Genomic DNA, 13,849 nt, shown 5'->3' on the forward strand with positions numbered 1-13,849 from the left:
GCCGGTTTGTCTAGTTTCGGCTGGCCTTGTAGACACGAATGCAAGGTCCGTGCCCGTCTCGGGCCCTTCATGAATGTAGCCGTGAAGCCCGACCCCGACCCGCGGGCCGGACGGACCCGTGCAGGCCTTTTAATCCCTACCACTTTAATCCCTCCCTAACCCCCCCCCCCCCCCTTTCCCCCTCCCAGTCCGAAAAAAAAACTTGCTAGTGAAGTAAGCTCAATGAGTTTGAGCAATGGACGAATGTAAACTTGAAAATAACCAACAAGTTCAGCTAAAGCTTTTTTTTTTTCAAAGTTATATGTATAACTAATAATTAACTAAGCAATGATCGCGAACATTATTAACTTCCTGAATGGGCCCTTTGGTAGAGGCCAATATATCACTTCGTGTTTTTGTGTTGTTTTTTTTTCCCTGAAGCAATGCGTAGTTTTATTTTGAAGAGGACACGAACAACCCGGGCGAGCGCCCGACCGTGTGTTGTTTTTAGGATACATTTTGGAAATTATGAACCAACTATCTCATTTCAAAGATGGCGAAACACCCCGTGTTTTGAAGCTTACAAATATGCAAAAGCGAAGGACACTCTAGGCCCTAGGGACATCTGGGTACATTTTGGGCGACTGGCGAGTTTCCGTGCCCGCCGTGCCAGTACCGGCTGGCGGCTTCTAAATTCCCTCTAGGGAGTTTAAGAGACTCGCAGCCCCGCCAGCCCCGCCGAGTCGCTGAGATACGTGGAGGAAGGCGGCGGTTGTCGCTTTCAGTCAGAAATTGGTATTGTTTAGCTGCTCACTTCTACTCTGCAACAGTGTTCGCTCGTAGGTGTCCGCCCCCCAGGCAATTTAAAGAAGGGTAAGCGTAATTTGATGCTTCGTATCTTTTGAAATTTATCTCGCGCATGTTCCTTCCGTATTGCACGACGCGTGTTCAAACAGCAAAAACTCGCGCATATTTAACGTTACCAAGATTTTTTATTTATTATTATTTTTTACGTTACCGTAATTTAAAAGGCTGCATCATTGCGAGTGTAACTTTGGTGAACGAACCGGGCCTAGATTTCCTCGTGACAGTCCTGCATAGTTTCGGAATCGAAACGGATTGTGTGTTGTATGTTTATACCGCCTGTCCTGAAGTTAATCTGGCTCAAAAAGGCGACTCTCAGCTGTAGATGAGCAATTTAGCCAGTGCAGTACAACCGCTAGCCTGGGGTCTTTGACGTGCACCACGCAGTAGTGATACACGACCGCACGCACGCCGGTGCGATGCTCATCCAGATCGAAACGGGCAGGGGTGTTGTTGCACCTAGGATCCCTGGGTTCTGCAGCGCGATCTTTCGCTCCACGAGCTCCGAGCTGGGGCTCTAAACTCGTCAAACGCAAAGTTGGGGCCGAAGTTGACGGAGCGCACCGATTGGATAATCGCGACAATGACTTGCACTTTTGTCGCCGACGTCCAATCGGCGCGCTCCGCGAACTTTCGGCTCCAACTTTGTGTTTGACGAGTTTAGGGCCCCAGGTGTGCGCTAGCCCACTCGGCCTCCGATCCCTCAGTCGATACGGATTGCGAGACAGGACTCCGCCATAGTTAGATCTTTTTCCCGTGACCCTGTCCAGTACAGCACGGGGGTCACCGATGGACTAGTATATTAGATGACGCGCTGGCGATAAGAGGCACTAATTTGATTAAATGACTGTTTAGCGAACACCTGCGTTTCACCGAATGACACTTTAGCGAATAGTCGGCCGCCGTAAAGCGGCGTTTCCGGGTGGGCCAAGTGGGTTCACATTTTTGTAGTGAGCCGCCGCAGACTGTCGCCGCGAAGCGGCGTAAGCGCAGGGCGGGAGGTTGGCTTAACACGCGCCCCCGTTATTCGCTCAAATGTCGTTGTTCGCTAACACGTCATTCGCTCATGTGATATGGACCCCTAGTGATCAGAATGCAGTCCTATGGATTACGCAATCGCAGGGCACGTGCAGGTTTCTGAGGGGACAAGAGTCCTCAAAAAAGAACTCAAAATATTTTCTGCCTTCAAACTAACCCCCCTCCCTCCCTTCCCCCCCTTCCCCGCCCCCCCCCCCCCCCCCCCCCCCAAAAAAAAATAAAAAAATAAAAGCGCGTTTATTTTGCGTACGTATAAGTTTTATAGTCGGAATTGTTGAGGTCGACAACATTTCCGTCGTAAGTGCCATTTTTGTTTCTGTTATGAGAAATTTTATGGTTCACAGTTTACAAAAGTTTCGCGGGAAGACTGCTAGGCGTACAAACATAATTCATCGTAAATATACTGATCTGAATAACGGCTGGAAATGTATATTTCCTGGGCATATCGCTTACATCGCTCTTCGGACTCAAGCTGCGCTGGACACGTGAAGAAAACGCCTCGAAACGACTGTCGTTCCAGCATTGTAGAGTAAAGTACATAAAAAAAAAATACTTGAAGTAAAGTACAAATTAAATTAGAGGTAGTGTACTTCAAGTACATTGGGCGCAATGTACTTCAGTAAAGTTTACATTATACTTTCACAGTAAAGTACAAGTACTTTTTAAGATAATCTCATTATGCTCTTTCATTCCCAGCGTCGTTTTCTTTTTAAACTGGTATCTTTTTAATCTGGTCTGCATTGAGACAAGGCACGAAGTTGGTGCATCATGAAAACTTGAGAAAGCGCAAAATACACGAGGGACAAGAACGAGAAGTGAACGAGCACAACGCTGCCTGGCAACTGAAGTTTATCCCTGCAAGGAACAAAAAGGAAGACATAAAAGAAGCCAGATAGATAAAAGATAATCAACCCCCTTGAGGTACGCCTGCAAACATTTAAACTAATTTGCGGAATTTTGTGATAAAGGCAACTTCGTCATTCGCCAAAGCCACGTGCATTGACCCAGGGGTAATCGGCGGTGTATCGGTTATTTTCGGAAATAGCCGCAAATATTTGATAAAGCCAAGTGGCCACAGAGTAGTTGTTTTACTCTCGCTGACGAACACAACTTATAACTACGGTTGCATGCTTTCGGGAGATCATTTTTTCGTCAAAATCTAAGGGCGTTTTTCGAAGTTTATTTTTTGATGAAAATTCGGAGTTTATATCAGTTCATTTTTGTTAGATTCCTAATTCTCCGAAATTCAAAGCTTAATTTGACAGTGATTAAAAATCTCTCTCTCTCTGTCTATATATATATATATATCCAGGTGTAAACGTGTGTTGGATTCAAAGACCGCGCTTGCATCAAAAGTTATTTCTTCAGTTAATTGCGCCCTTGTTTCTGCCGTTGCCATTGCTTAGCGCCTTTGCCATTGGCAATACCAACTGTCCCATGGCAAAACTTGCAGGTAATTGTCGCTTCCATAATTGGCAATACTTTAAAATCACCTAGCTATTGGACGTAGGCGCTGGAGAGCTCATTTTCTTCCCATTCCATTACTACACCCCGCCCAGAAATCGGAACAGTGTCCTTTATTGCGACCCATAAGTACAATGATCCGTTTCCTGAATAAACCTTGTCGAGACAAACAATAACCCCCTTTGGTCAATTGTCCGAGTCCTGAAAGAAAACTGGAGTAGCCTCTTCTCGGGACCACTCGAACCAAACTTCTTTTACCGTCTTTTTTTTCGTCGCGATTTTGAAATGTTACGTTTTTCGGATAAATCGGGATTGACAAAAAATTTACCGGCGAGTGTTCTTCGGATTTTTCCGAAAACATGACACCCTTATAACCTATAAGGCACTTATTTGTTGACAAAGCATCATTTTGTTATCAAAATCTAACGATACCAAATTTGAAGTGGGAAGTTGCACTTTGCTCGGAAAGTACCAGAAAAGAATACTTTGAGTAAAGTACACGTACATAGCTAGATATAATGTGCTATACTCTGTTTCACCTTATGATGTACCGCAGGAAAGGCTACAAGCGATAGCTCTTTGCTCTAGGGCACTTCTCGGCAGCACAAGCTCAAGAGCAGCTTCCAACGCTATGAGCTCGTGCTTCTAGCCTTCTCTGCGGTACAACATAAGGTGAAATGGAGTATAGTAAGGTACAGGTTTTGTAAACCTACTTCATGTAGTACAACCTATAGTTAAAGTACTTCCCAAAACTGCATTCCAGGCAGAGGAAGGGGAAAGTAGATCCATGTATCGTATAGCGCATCGCGTGGCGGTACACACTCGGAAGCATTTCTCTGTACCGTCACGTCTTCTGAAACACGAAAGTAAAAGATGGTTATTGTGCAGTCATTTCAGTCTCACCCGCAGGTGTGCTGGAATTAAATTTCAATCGAGCACACCCTCGGATAGGATAAGAGTTCCTATATACGTATATGAGGCGAACAGAAGTTCTTACTGGACCAATAGAGCTTTCAGTTTGGCTAATTGAATTTTCTATCGGTCAAATAAAAGTATCTATACGACCAATAGACATTCCTATTCGACCAGTGTAGTGATCTCAATAGGCCCAATATACATTTCTATTGGATACTGCATGAATAGCAATATCTATAGGTTCGATCGACATTAATATTGATCCAATTGAGGTTTCTGCACCTACATTAGAAATCTCGATTGGTACGATATAAAGTCGTATTCTTCGCCCACAACGTGCAAAAAGTAAAAGCGATAGCTGTGCAGGGTCGCGCGAAGCGGGCGAAATGGTGCCGTCTCGTACCTGAGGATGGAGTTGCGACGCGGCTAATTCTCATTGCCGTCCTGGTTGTTGTTCTGGATGTCACTGACGACGACCGCCACAAGTATCACTAGCGCACGTTGAAAACACCAGGGTGTTGTACTTCACACTGTGTCTGATCTACAGCGCAGACATACGCTGAGGCTGACTAACTTCTCGCTGGCGTAACTAACACTCAGCCAGTGTTGAGTAAGGTACATCTAAAAATACTTAAAGTAAGGTATACAAAGCAAATGAGAGGTTATGTACTTCAAGCAAAGTAGTAGGTACACTGGGCGCCATATACGTGAAGTAAAGTACTATAAATACAATGCACTTTTAAAGTACAATCACTTTTTAACACACTCTTTCATACTTCCCCTTTCATTTTTTAACATCTTAAATACAAAAGCGCAAAGGACAAGACAAAGGTACGGGCAGGACAAGTGCTTTCTATCAACTGACCGCTTAATCCATGAAAATAGAAAGACGAAAATGAAATGCTGAATGCATTCACAATTTTTTTAATGTTAAAAAAGTAAAATCATAACACTAAATTGAAAAATAGTGTGGCGGGGAGGGGGGGAGGAACGCACGTGTCTCCTTTTTCTATTATGAATTTTGCCTCATAAATTTCTCTGGCTCTCTTGCGCCGAAAGCGATTGAGAAGTTTTGTTTCATCAAATAGAGGAGTACATTTACTGTCTCTGACGTGAATGGCTATGTGACCTGATGGCGGTGAACGTAGAGAGAAGTCATGCTCTCGTAGTCTTGCATTAAGGCAGCGGCCAGATTGACCAACGTATACTCTCCCACAAGTGCACGGTATTTCGTACTCGGTTTCGACACTGCAGCATATTTATGTGCGTGCTGGACTGAGTGCTATTGTTCTTATGATGTCCCTCTTGTTCCCCTTCTCCAGGGTTTATTTTCATCATTCTTGTCCAGCCCGCTTGCACCTTTGCATGTAATTGCATTATAATCAAAGCTATTGTTCTTGTCGTTCCTTTTAAGAGTGTATCCTTGTACACCGTTCTTTCTTTTTTTGGTTTATCAGGTACTGATAGTACCACCTGAAACCCATATTTAGAGGCCATCTGTATCAAGTTGCGAGAGATTTTGTTTTTCAAGTTGTGACAGATTTTGCCCAACTAGCACAGCAGTTAATTTTAGTTAAAAAGGAAAAACTGGTAATCATTGCTCTAGGGATAATCGGGGGTGCGTCAGTTATTTTCGGAAGTTGAGGCAAATATTGGATATAGTCAAGTGGCTCCAGGGTTCATAAAGCATCATTTTGTGATGCAAATTAAACAAGATCAAATTTGGGGAATGTACTTCGAAGTCTGGAGTTGCACTTTCCTTGGAAAGTACAAGAAAAAAAAATACTTTAAGTAGAAGCACATACTTAAAGAATGTACTTCAAGTAAAGTAGAAGCACATATTCGGAGAATGTACTTCAAGTAAAGTACAAGTATTCTAAAGCTTCTTAAAATGGTACTTTAATTACAATGTACTTAAAGTACTTCCCAACTCTCACAATTATTTCATTACATATCAGCGGGTGTCATATTGATATGATATAATCACATTGAAAGGGCGAAAGCTTCACGCACCCTTGGGCGCATTAAAAGAACACTACAAAAGTGCAGCGTCCACTCCACAAAATATGGCCTACGAAATCTCTGTTCGACCAAAATGGGAATATGAAGCGACAGTCCACATTTATTAGCCATCTTGAGTTTATTTAAAGCATATTTTCCCTTGACGATCACTACTGAACACCCATGTGTCCTTCTGAATATGCTGGTGTTAAAATGTTTCGTTTATGTCTGCTTCGTAATATCTGTTATATCAAGAGCTTCGTAACTATCTTCTCGTTATAGAAAAGTGAGTGACTTGGCTTCATAAAGAATGTCGACTTTCTCTCGTAACAGAGTACCGTCGCGACTCAACCACTTGGGCCGTGTATCGTCGGTCGTATTAATATGCAATTAATATTTTCTTTCACAGACCGTCGAAAACAAATAACCTAACTTCCATCTGATACAGTATAGCGTAGGTTTCGAAATTCTTTCTATTCTGATTTGTACTAATGCATTCATATATTAAATGTTCATTCGTTCTTTTTGCATGGAACCCGCAGTGTTCGCTGTGAATCACGTGACAATTGTTACGTCTCTCTCCTTTTTGCTGCGATGTACCCGAATAGAGACCATAAAGGATGCAGTAATTTTTCAAATAAATCACGTCACACTATGATTTGCTTCACTCGTAGATGGACGCTGAGGATGCTATGAAGCTGGGTGCAGTTGCAGGTAAGCGATTTATTTTTAATGCTTTTGACATCAGATTTGTTGCATCATGAGCTGCAGAAATTGGGATCTTGAAAATCGCTGCCTATACTCTTAGATTATTGTGGAAATTGTAATTCTCTGTTTTCGAGGTTCATGTGTGATTGGAAATTATACGCATTACAAACGAGTATACCTTTGTGCTCCATCGCTTTCGGCGCACATTGCTGGAGATTTTCAGTGTTGCTGGCTGAATTTCAATGACAAGTTAATTACCCAGTTAGTAGTCCGCCTCCTCCAGCACGCGCTTGTTGCCTTCCATCGTGCATTGGCTGCGCGTGCGACCAGGTGTTATAAAAGACAGAAAGCTCGAGGCGCACCGTCCACCGGGTTCCTGTCACCGACTATTGGCGACGAGATGTTTCGGTGCTCCTATCTTATGGTCCCTATCCGCCACGTCACCACCAGGATTATCGATTTCCCAGCGACAATTTAGACGGAGTGTGCAAAAAACACGGTGGAAGTCATCGTGTCTTAAACGAACATTCCCCTTATTTCCATTAATGCAAGTATAGAATTCAACCTATACTCGTGCAAGACATCGGAGTGAGCGTTGGGCAAGTCGGCATGGAAGGTTGACCAAAGCGACGCTCTTGGTCGTGCACGTCGCCGATAGGCACCTTACACGTCGGGCAATGTCTAGCGCACCATCTGGTGTGCTGCTTCCGCACCACATGGCTTTATTTGATTATAACGTGTTCCGATCTGAGAGAGCAGTGGCATCAGGCAGAATATAAAAACCCAATCGCGCCTTTACTACGCGGCTAAAACAACTCGTGGTTCTGTAAACGTTGTCCTAGAGCGACTGAGCCATGGGGATCCCTTTTAAAGGGGCGATGCAACAATTTTTGTACTTTGCCTGCGAAAATACCGCTTAGAAGGGACACCTGACGTTAATCACTTATGAAACACGGGTTCGTTTTTCACTCCACGCAATAGAATTCCCAGAAAAAAAAAATAAAGAAAAACGAGCCGCGTTCACCCCTTCAACTCGCAGCCAGGACAAGCGGCCACGTGATCTGGAGCCGATTATATGCCGCCAGTGCTGATCATAGCCACGCGCTGGGGTAGGCAAGGCACAGGTCACGCGCTGAGTTCCAGACATTTTTATGGATCGGCTCACTGTCGTCGTTGCAGCGATTGGACACGGGCCACTACCCGAATGGCTGTCGAGTTATCGATTATCACGAGCCCAAATCGAGTGCTCACGCAATGCTCGGGTCCAATCTATGAGCCGCATTCAAATATCGTCACTGGGCGGTTCTGCTACCGCCCAACTACGTCATCAGGTTTTACGAAGGAGAGATTGAATGGAAACACTCGGTTTTGTCCTCGAAATTACTGCGCAACAAAAGAGTTTCTTGGTCAGTGGCGTTGCGTGCGAGTATCCTTGAGTCCCACTAGTGCCAGTAAGCTCGTGTAAAGTGAAAAACAGCCCAATTGAACATCGTTGCACCGCTCCTTTAATAAAAGGTCGCCAACCATCTATTATATAAAAAGCACCACCTTGAGACTCCTAAGGCCGATTCACACAGTAGCGCATAGTGATACACGACCGCACGCCGGTGCGAGGCTCATCCAGATCGAAACGGGGAGGGGCGGGTATTGAACCCAGCATCCTGGGTTCCGCAGCGCGAGCTTTCGGTCCATCTGCTCCGAGCTGATGTGCGCTGGGAAGTTATATGGTCCAGTTTCAGCTATATTTCTAATTAGGCATATTTTTTTTTTTTTTACATTGAAACAAGTAAACGACGTTTGCTGAATTAAAGTAAACGTGCCGTTTGTTTTCTAATTAACTCGAAATCCAAGTAAATCGAAACACAAATTACAGCGATTATTATTACATTTTATTATTATTACATGCCTGCAGCGAGCAGCTTGTGTCTTTGTACGAGCAGTGCAAGTGCGGCCTACGGGGTGCGTGATGTCAGCTGCTTGTGGCCTACGAGGTGCGTGATGTCAGGTGTTTGTGGTTGGTTGCAGTGGGCGTCGTCGGAGGGGTCTTGGCAGCCCCTGCGGTCTTGTCCGCCGCGGGCTTCGGCGCTGCGGGCGTGGCTGCCGGGTCCGTTGCCGCCTGGGCGCAGTCCTTCATGGGCGGCGTGGTGGTCAAGGGAGGCGCCTTCGCCACCCTGCAGAGCTGGGGAGCCGCGGGCATCCCCATCGCAGCCAAGGCGGCCGTGGCCACGGTGGCGGGCGCCGTTGCCGGCTATGCGGCTGACTCCGACAGCTGTGCGGACAACTATTCGGACAACTGCTGATGGACGGCACCGTACATGGCACCGAACGCGCTTGACGTTCGAAGAACACGCTCATTCTGTGTGTTGCTCACCATTCGTTTGTGTCTGTCTTGCTTCCGTGCAGGGTGTAAGATAGACAAGTGGGGAAACGACCCATAGAAGCCTACCGCAGCGCCGTGACCGGATTGTGTACTCCTCTGCTTGCGGGTACCCACGATTTGCGACAGACGGCGTTGCGGCGAGAGGAAAAAAAGTCGGAATCGTATTTGCGTGGAACTCTATGGGCGAGTGCGCAAAATAGACCGAGAGCACGACAGTCCTCCATTGAAAGTCCACGAGAAACCATCTCTGTCAGTTTAGCCGGTCGCCCACCCGGAGTGAGAGTTCGCGGTGCTCCACATAAACGGCGCCACAGACAAAGAGAAAACCGAGGGGGACACAATCCGGTCGCTCATTTGGCTCTCGTTTCCCCACCTGTCTATCTTGCACCCTGCCTCAGTGCCTCCTTCCAGGGCGACAGGGACTGCCGAAGGAGGGAGGGAGGTTGAGGAGGAAGAGCGATGTAGGGGGTCGCCATTACAAAGCAATCTTTAGGGTGAGGGAGCAGTCGGTTGGGACGCCACTGTACCACTCAGATCCTTTTTGTCTCCTTGCTAATGTAATTGTGCAAAGAGGCGTTGTGACAGTGCTGTGAAACATGGGGGTGCGCGTTGAGATGTTGCGCGAGCGTTCGTGTGACTAAACCAGCGTTTGCATCCATTCGTGCTCGTGAGTGTCGTCGACTCTGGAAAAAAAGCAACCGAACACCTGGAAGAAGACAGTACCCGAATTTCAGAATAGCTCATACGCCACGCCCGAATCCTCGGGAAGAGCTATGTGCGTGTGCACGTTGCTATGGTAGTTCTTTTTACTGCGCGAGCTGGCACAATGAATCCTCGAGCACGCGCGCATACCCTGACTTAATTCGTTTTGAGCATAGGGAGCGCGCACTTAACACATTGGGGTTCATATTGGTGCATTGTTTTTTTGACAGCTGGGTCATTCCACGCCAAACCGCACGACGAGGTGGCTCGACCTCCTCCGATCTTCACCGAAAAAATCACAGTGGTAGTCAATTGCCCCATAAGTTCTCGGACAAAATATTTCTTCCAAATATTTGTTTGTTTTGTGGCGGCCATTTTTTAAACTTTGAGAAAAGTGTCTTTACTGTAGGACATTTCAACATTTGTGTAATTAAGTCGAAATGCGAGAAAATTATTATGATATCGGAATAAGACTTACAATATAATGCTTCTTATGTAATTTTATTATCATAATAAAATAAAATATTTTTAAATAGTTTTAGGCCTAAGAAAGCTAACACACATCATGCCATATTCATTGAATTATTAAATCAACTTAAATCCTAGACACTGATTTGAAACTTTTTTTTCTGAACAACAGCTTCTATTTTGAATTGTTAAAAATTTACTACATCTTAGAAACTACTACTTTTTATTTTAAAAATATATAAATTACGTCAGTTTTTGTAAATTGGCAATTTTTGGAGTAAGAAAAAAGAATGTTACCCCTCAGTCTCGAACAAAACATGTATATCAAAATATAGCTCCAAGCTTCTACAATCAAATATCAAAAATTTAGAAAGGTACTTTTTTTTCAAATTGAAGAAATATTTTTTTCTTTCGGACAATAAGACGTAATCTGGCGTGACGCTTTTGAGCGGGCTAGTTGCATGGTAGAACAAAAAACGCGCGAACGCATTTCAAGTGGTGAAGACGATAATACTACGGATCGTAGCGAGCACCCTTTACAAGTTATTTTATTGATCTTTAGAACACTAACAGTGATGCGTTACAATAATAAAACCCTCACTGTTCATTTTCAATGGGCGCTCAGTAAAGCAGACGGAGGATCCGATAGGAGCGCCAGCTGGTATGCCGCAATCACATCAATGAGTGAAACGAAACCGAAACTGAACTTGTGAAAATTCCTTAGAATGACATAATTGGTCTTAACAGTCCCAAAGCTAATAGAATATAAAGAAAATTTTTTCCAGACTTTATTTAAATTGATGCACGCCACGAGTAACAAAGACTTGCAGGCGGAGGAATTTGTTTACGAAAGGGCGAGCTAAACTTTTAGCAGACGACATTAGTTTTTGAACGTCTGATACAATTGTGAGCGAGGAAACGCATCTTTCAGAAGCAGTGTAAAGTGAAATGCGAGCAAGAAAACACGCATTATTCAGAAGCACCGTAAAGTGAAAGAAAACTTATCCTGATTTTAGCAAGATGCCACGGTCCAAGAGGTGTGCGGATCCGTTTCGTCTACACAAGAACTTTTGTTGCGGAACGAAGGTGATCACCTCAAAAGTTTCATCCGCAGTTCACTACTTGAAGCTAATAGTTGGAAACTACCTTTGCGTAAAATGCAACATACGTGTGCACGACGAAATCAAGAACATTCAGGCTGCAAGTGCACAGCTGTCACCAGGTCAGTTGAGTGAACACGAGGGGAACTTTTCTACAGATGGAACGTCACCTGAGCCCTATGCGATCTTTGAATCCTTGAATGCTTCGTTGTCTGCCGTAGGGGAAGCCAAAGTTACCCTGAAGAGGTCCTACAAACAACGGCAAGGCTACGCTAAGAAAAAGCTAAAAAGCATGCAAAACACTTTTTCTCCAAAGCTGCACAGAAGCTTAAACATTCGTATCCCAAGTACAACTTGCGCTGAGACCCTCGCGGACGACTACCTAGGTCTTCTCTGTGAGTTGAAACAAAAATTCAGGAATGAAACCTCAAGGGCTAAAAAAATGTCTATTTTGACGTTAGCACCGGCGTCATGGAGTATGTTGCAAGTGGCCGATTTTTTTGGTGCAACAAAATGGATGGTGCCCGAAGCTAGGAAGCTCCGAAAGAATGGCGGAGTACTTTCTCAACCGGACGCCAAAAACGCACCGCGTCTTCTGGAGAGCATCAAGATCTCCATTAGAAAGTTTTATGAGGAAGACGCAGTAAGCTACTGCATGCCAGGAAAAAAAGACGTCATTTGCGGAAAACAAACGGTTAATGCTAATTAATCTGAAGGAGGCTTTTCTTCAATGGAAAAGCCAATGCCCAGACGCACAGTGCGGATTTTCCAGTTTCGCCTCGTTACGACCACGGTGGTGTGTGTTAGCAGGAGCACCCGGCACGCACACAGTTTGCGTCTGCTCCTACCATCAGAACATAAAGCTCCTGCTACACGCTGCAGGAGTAAACGTCGACTACAAGGAGCTACTACGTTCTGCTGTATGCAGTATAGAGAATGAAGACTGCATGTTTGGCAGATGCCTTTCCTGTCCAGGTCTGGAAGGACTTAGAACTTCATTGGGTGACAACCTTCGTAGACTGCAAGCCGCCGGCACCGTAAAATTCAAAAGGTGGATCTCCGGAAACCGCGCTACACTTGAAACGGTGGAGCTTCCGTCTGAAGAGTTTGTGGACCACCTCGCCAGTCAGCTGTTGTCTCTGAAACCGCATCACTTCGTTGCCAAAGAACAGTCGAGTTTTTTACGGAAGTTGAAGGACACTATACTCGAAAATGAAGCCATCTTTCTAATGGATTTTGCTGAAAATTACAACTTTCTTGTGCAAGACTCTCCCCAGTCCTTCTACTGGAGTGAGACGCAAGCGACCATTCACCCCGTCGTTGTATATTACCGGGCGCAAGGCGAAAAGGAAATTCAGCACCAAACCTTCACAATAATTTCTGATGACCTAACACACGATAATGCAGCCGTGCACTTGTTTCAAAGGAAGGTGATTGAGCTTTTCCAATGCACTCAGAAAGAACTAACGAAAATTCATTACTTCACAGATGGTGCAGCTGCACAGTACAAGAGTAAGAAAAATTTCATCAATCTTTGCTTCCACCATGAGGATTTCGGCCTTGAAGCAGTGTGGCATTTCTTTGCCACATCACACGGAAAAGGTCCATGTGATGGGGTAGGAGGAACCTTAAAGAGACTGGCTGCCAAAGCAAGCCTCCAACGCCCCTTGGATGACCAGATCTGCACGCCCCGAGATTTGTACGAATGGGCAGTGCGAAGCCTTTGCAGTGTAAAACCCATATGGGTATCTAAGGACAAAATCAACGCTGAACGAGAGAAGCTCGCAAGCCGCTGCCAACATGCGAAAGGCCTTCCCGGAACAAGGGGATTCCACGCTTTCATCCCGATCTCCCTAGCAGAAGTGAAAGCAGGGCTGACGTCATCAGCGAGAAACAAACTAAAATATTTAGTCAACAAAATATAAGTCCCGAGTCACTGAAGATCGTGGCATGTGTTAATGTTGATAAATACCTGAAGGAGAAAGAAACGAGAAGTAATCTACAACATAGAAAGTGTATGACAATTGTGGAAAAAAGAAAAACGAAGTCTCAAAAAGATACACGAAACCAACAGAGGCGGTGCACGAGGCGCGAGAACGTGGTGCGCGGCAGAAGAACGAAGGCGTCGGACGACAGCGGTGCAGCCGAGCTACACTGTAGCTAAGCCGAGTCATACGAAAAGACCAGAGCGGCAGAACCTACCGGGGCCTGCTTCAAAAGCCCCACCGCG

General features: G+C 45.1%; 1 protein-coding gene across 1 annotated transcript; it reads left to right on the top strand.

Annotated features, from left to right (window-relative positions):
• Window positions 1–699: 699 nt before the first annotated feature.
• On the top strand, window positions 700–9,342 carry LOC120835946 (interferon alpha-inducible protein 27-like protein 2B). Its single transcript, XM_029978314.2, has 3 exons — window positions 700–852; window positions 6,936–6,975; window positions 8,995–9,342. The coding sequence occupies exons 2-3, from the start codon at window positions 6,936–6,938 to the stop codon at window positions 9,267–9,269; spliced, it is 315 nt and encodes a 104-aa protein (XP_029834174.2). The 5' UTR covers window positions 700–852; the 3' UTR covers window positions 9,270–9,342.
• Window positions 9,343–13,849: the final 4,507 nt, after the last annotated feature.

The sequence above is a fragment of the Ixodes scapularis genome, unplaced genomic scaffold (assembly GCF_016920785.2).
Source record: "Ixodes scapularis isolate PalLabHiFi unplaced genomic scaffold, ASM1692078v2 PGA_scaffold0__279_contigs__length_252992795, whole genome shotgun sequence".
In the NCBI taxonomy this organism is placed as follows: domain Eukaryota; kingdom Metazoa; phylum Arthropoda; class Arachnida; order Ixodida; family Ixodidae; genus Ixodes; species Ixodes scapularis.

Bases quoted from the DNA above. Each gene is read 5' to 3' on its own strand.
- LOC120835946 (XM_029978314.2), top strand. From the start codon at position 6,936: ATGGACGCTGAGGATGCTATGAAGCTGGGTGCAGTTGCAG. The intron at 6,976-8,994 runs GTAAGCGATTTA...GGTTGGTTGCAG, and splicing joins GAAGCTGGGTGCAGTTGCAG to TGGGCGTCGTCGGAGGGGTC.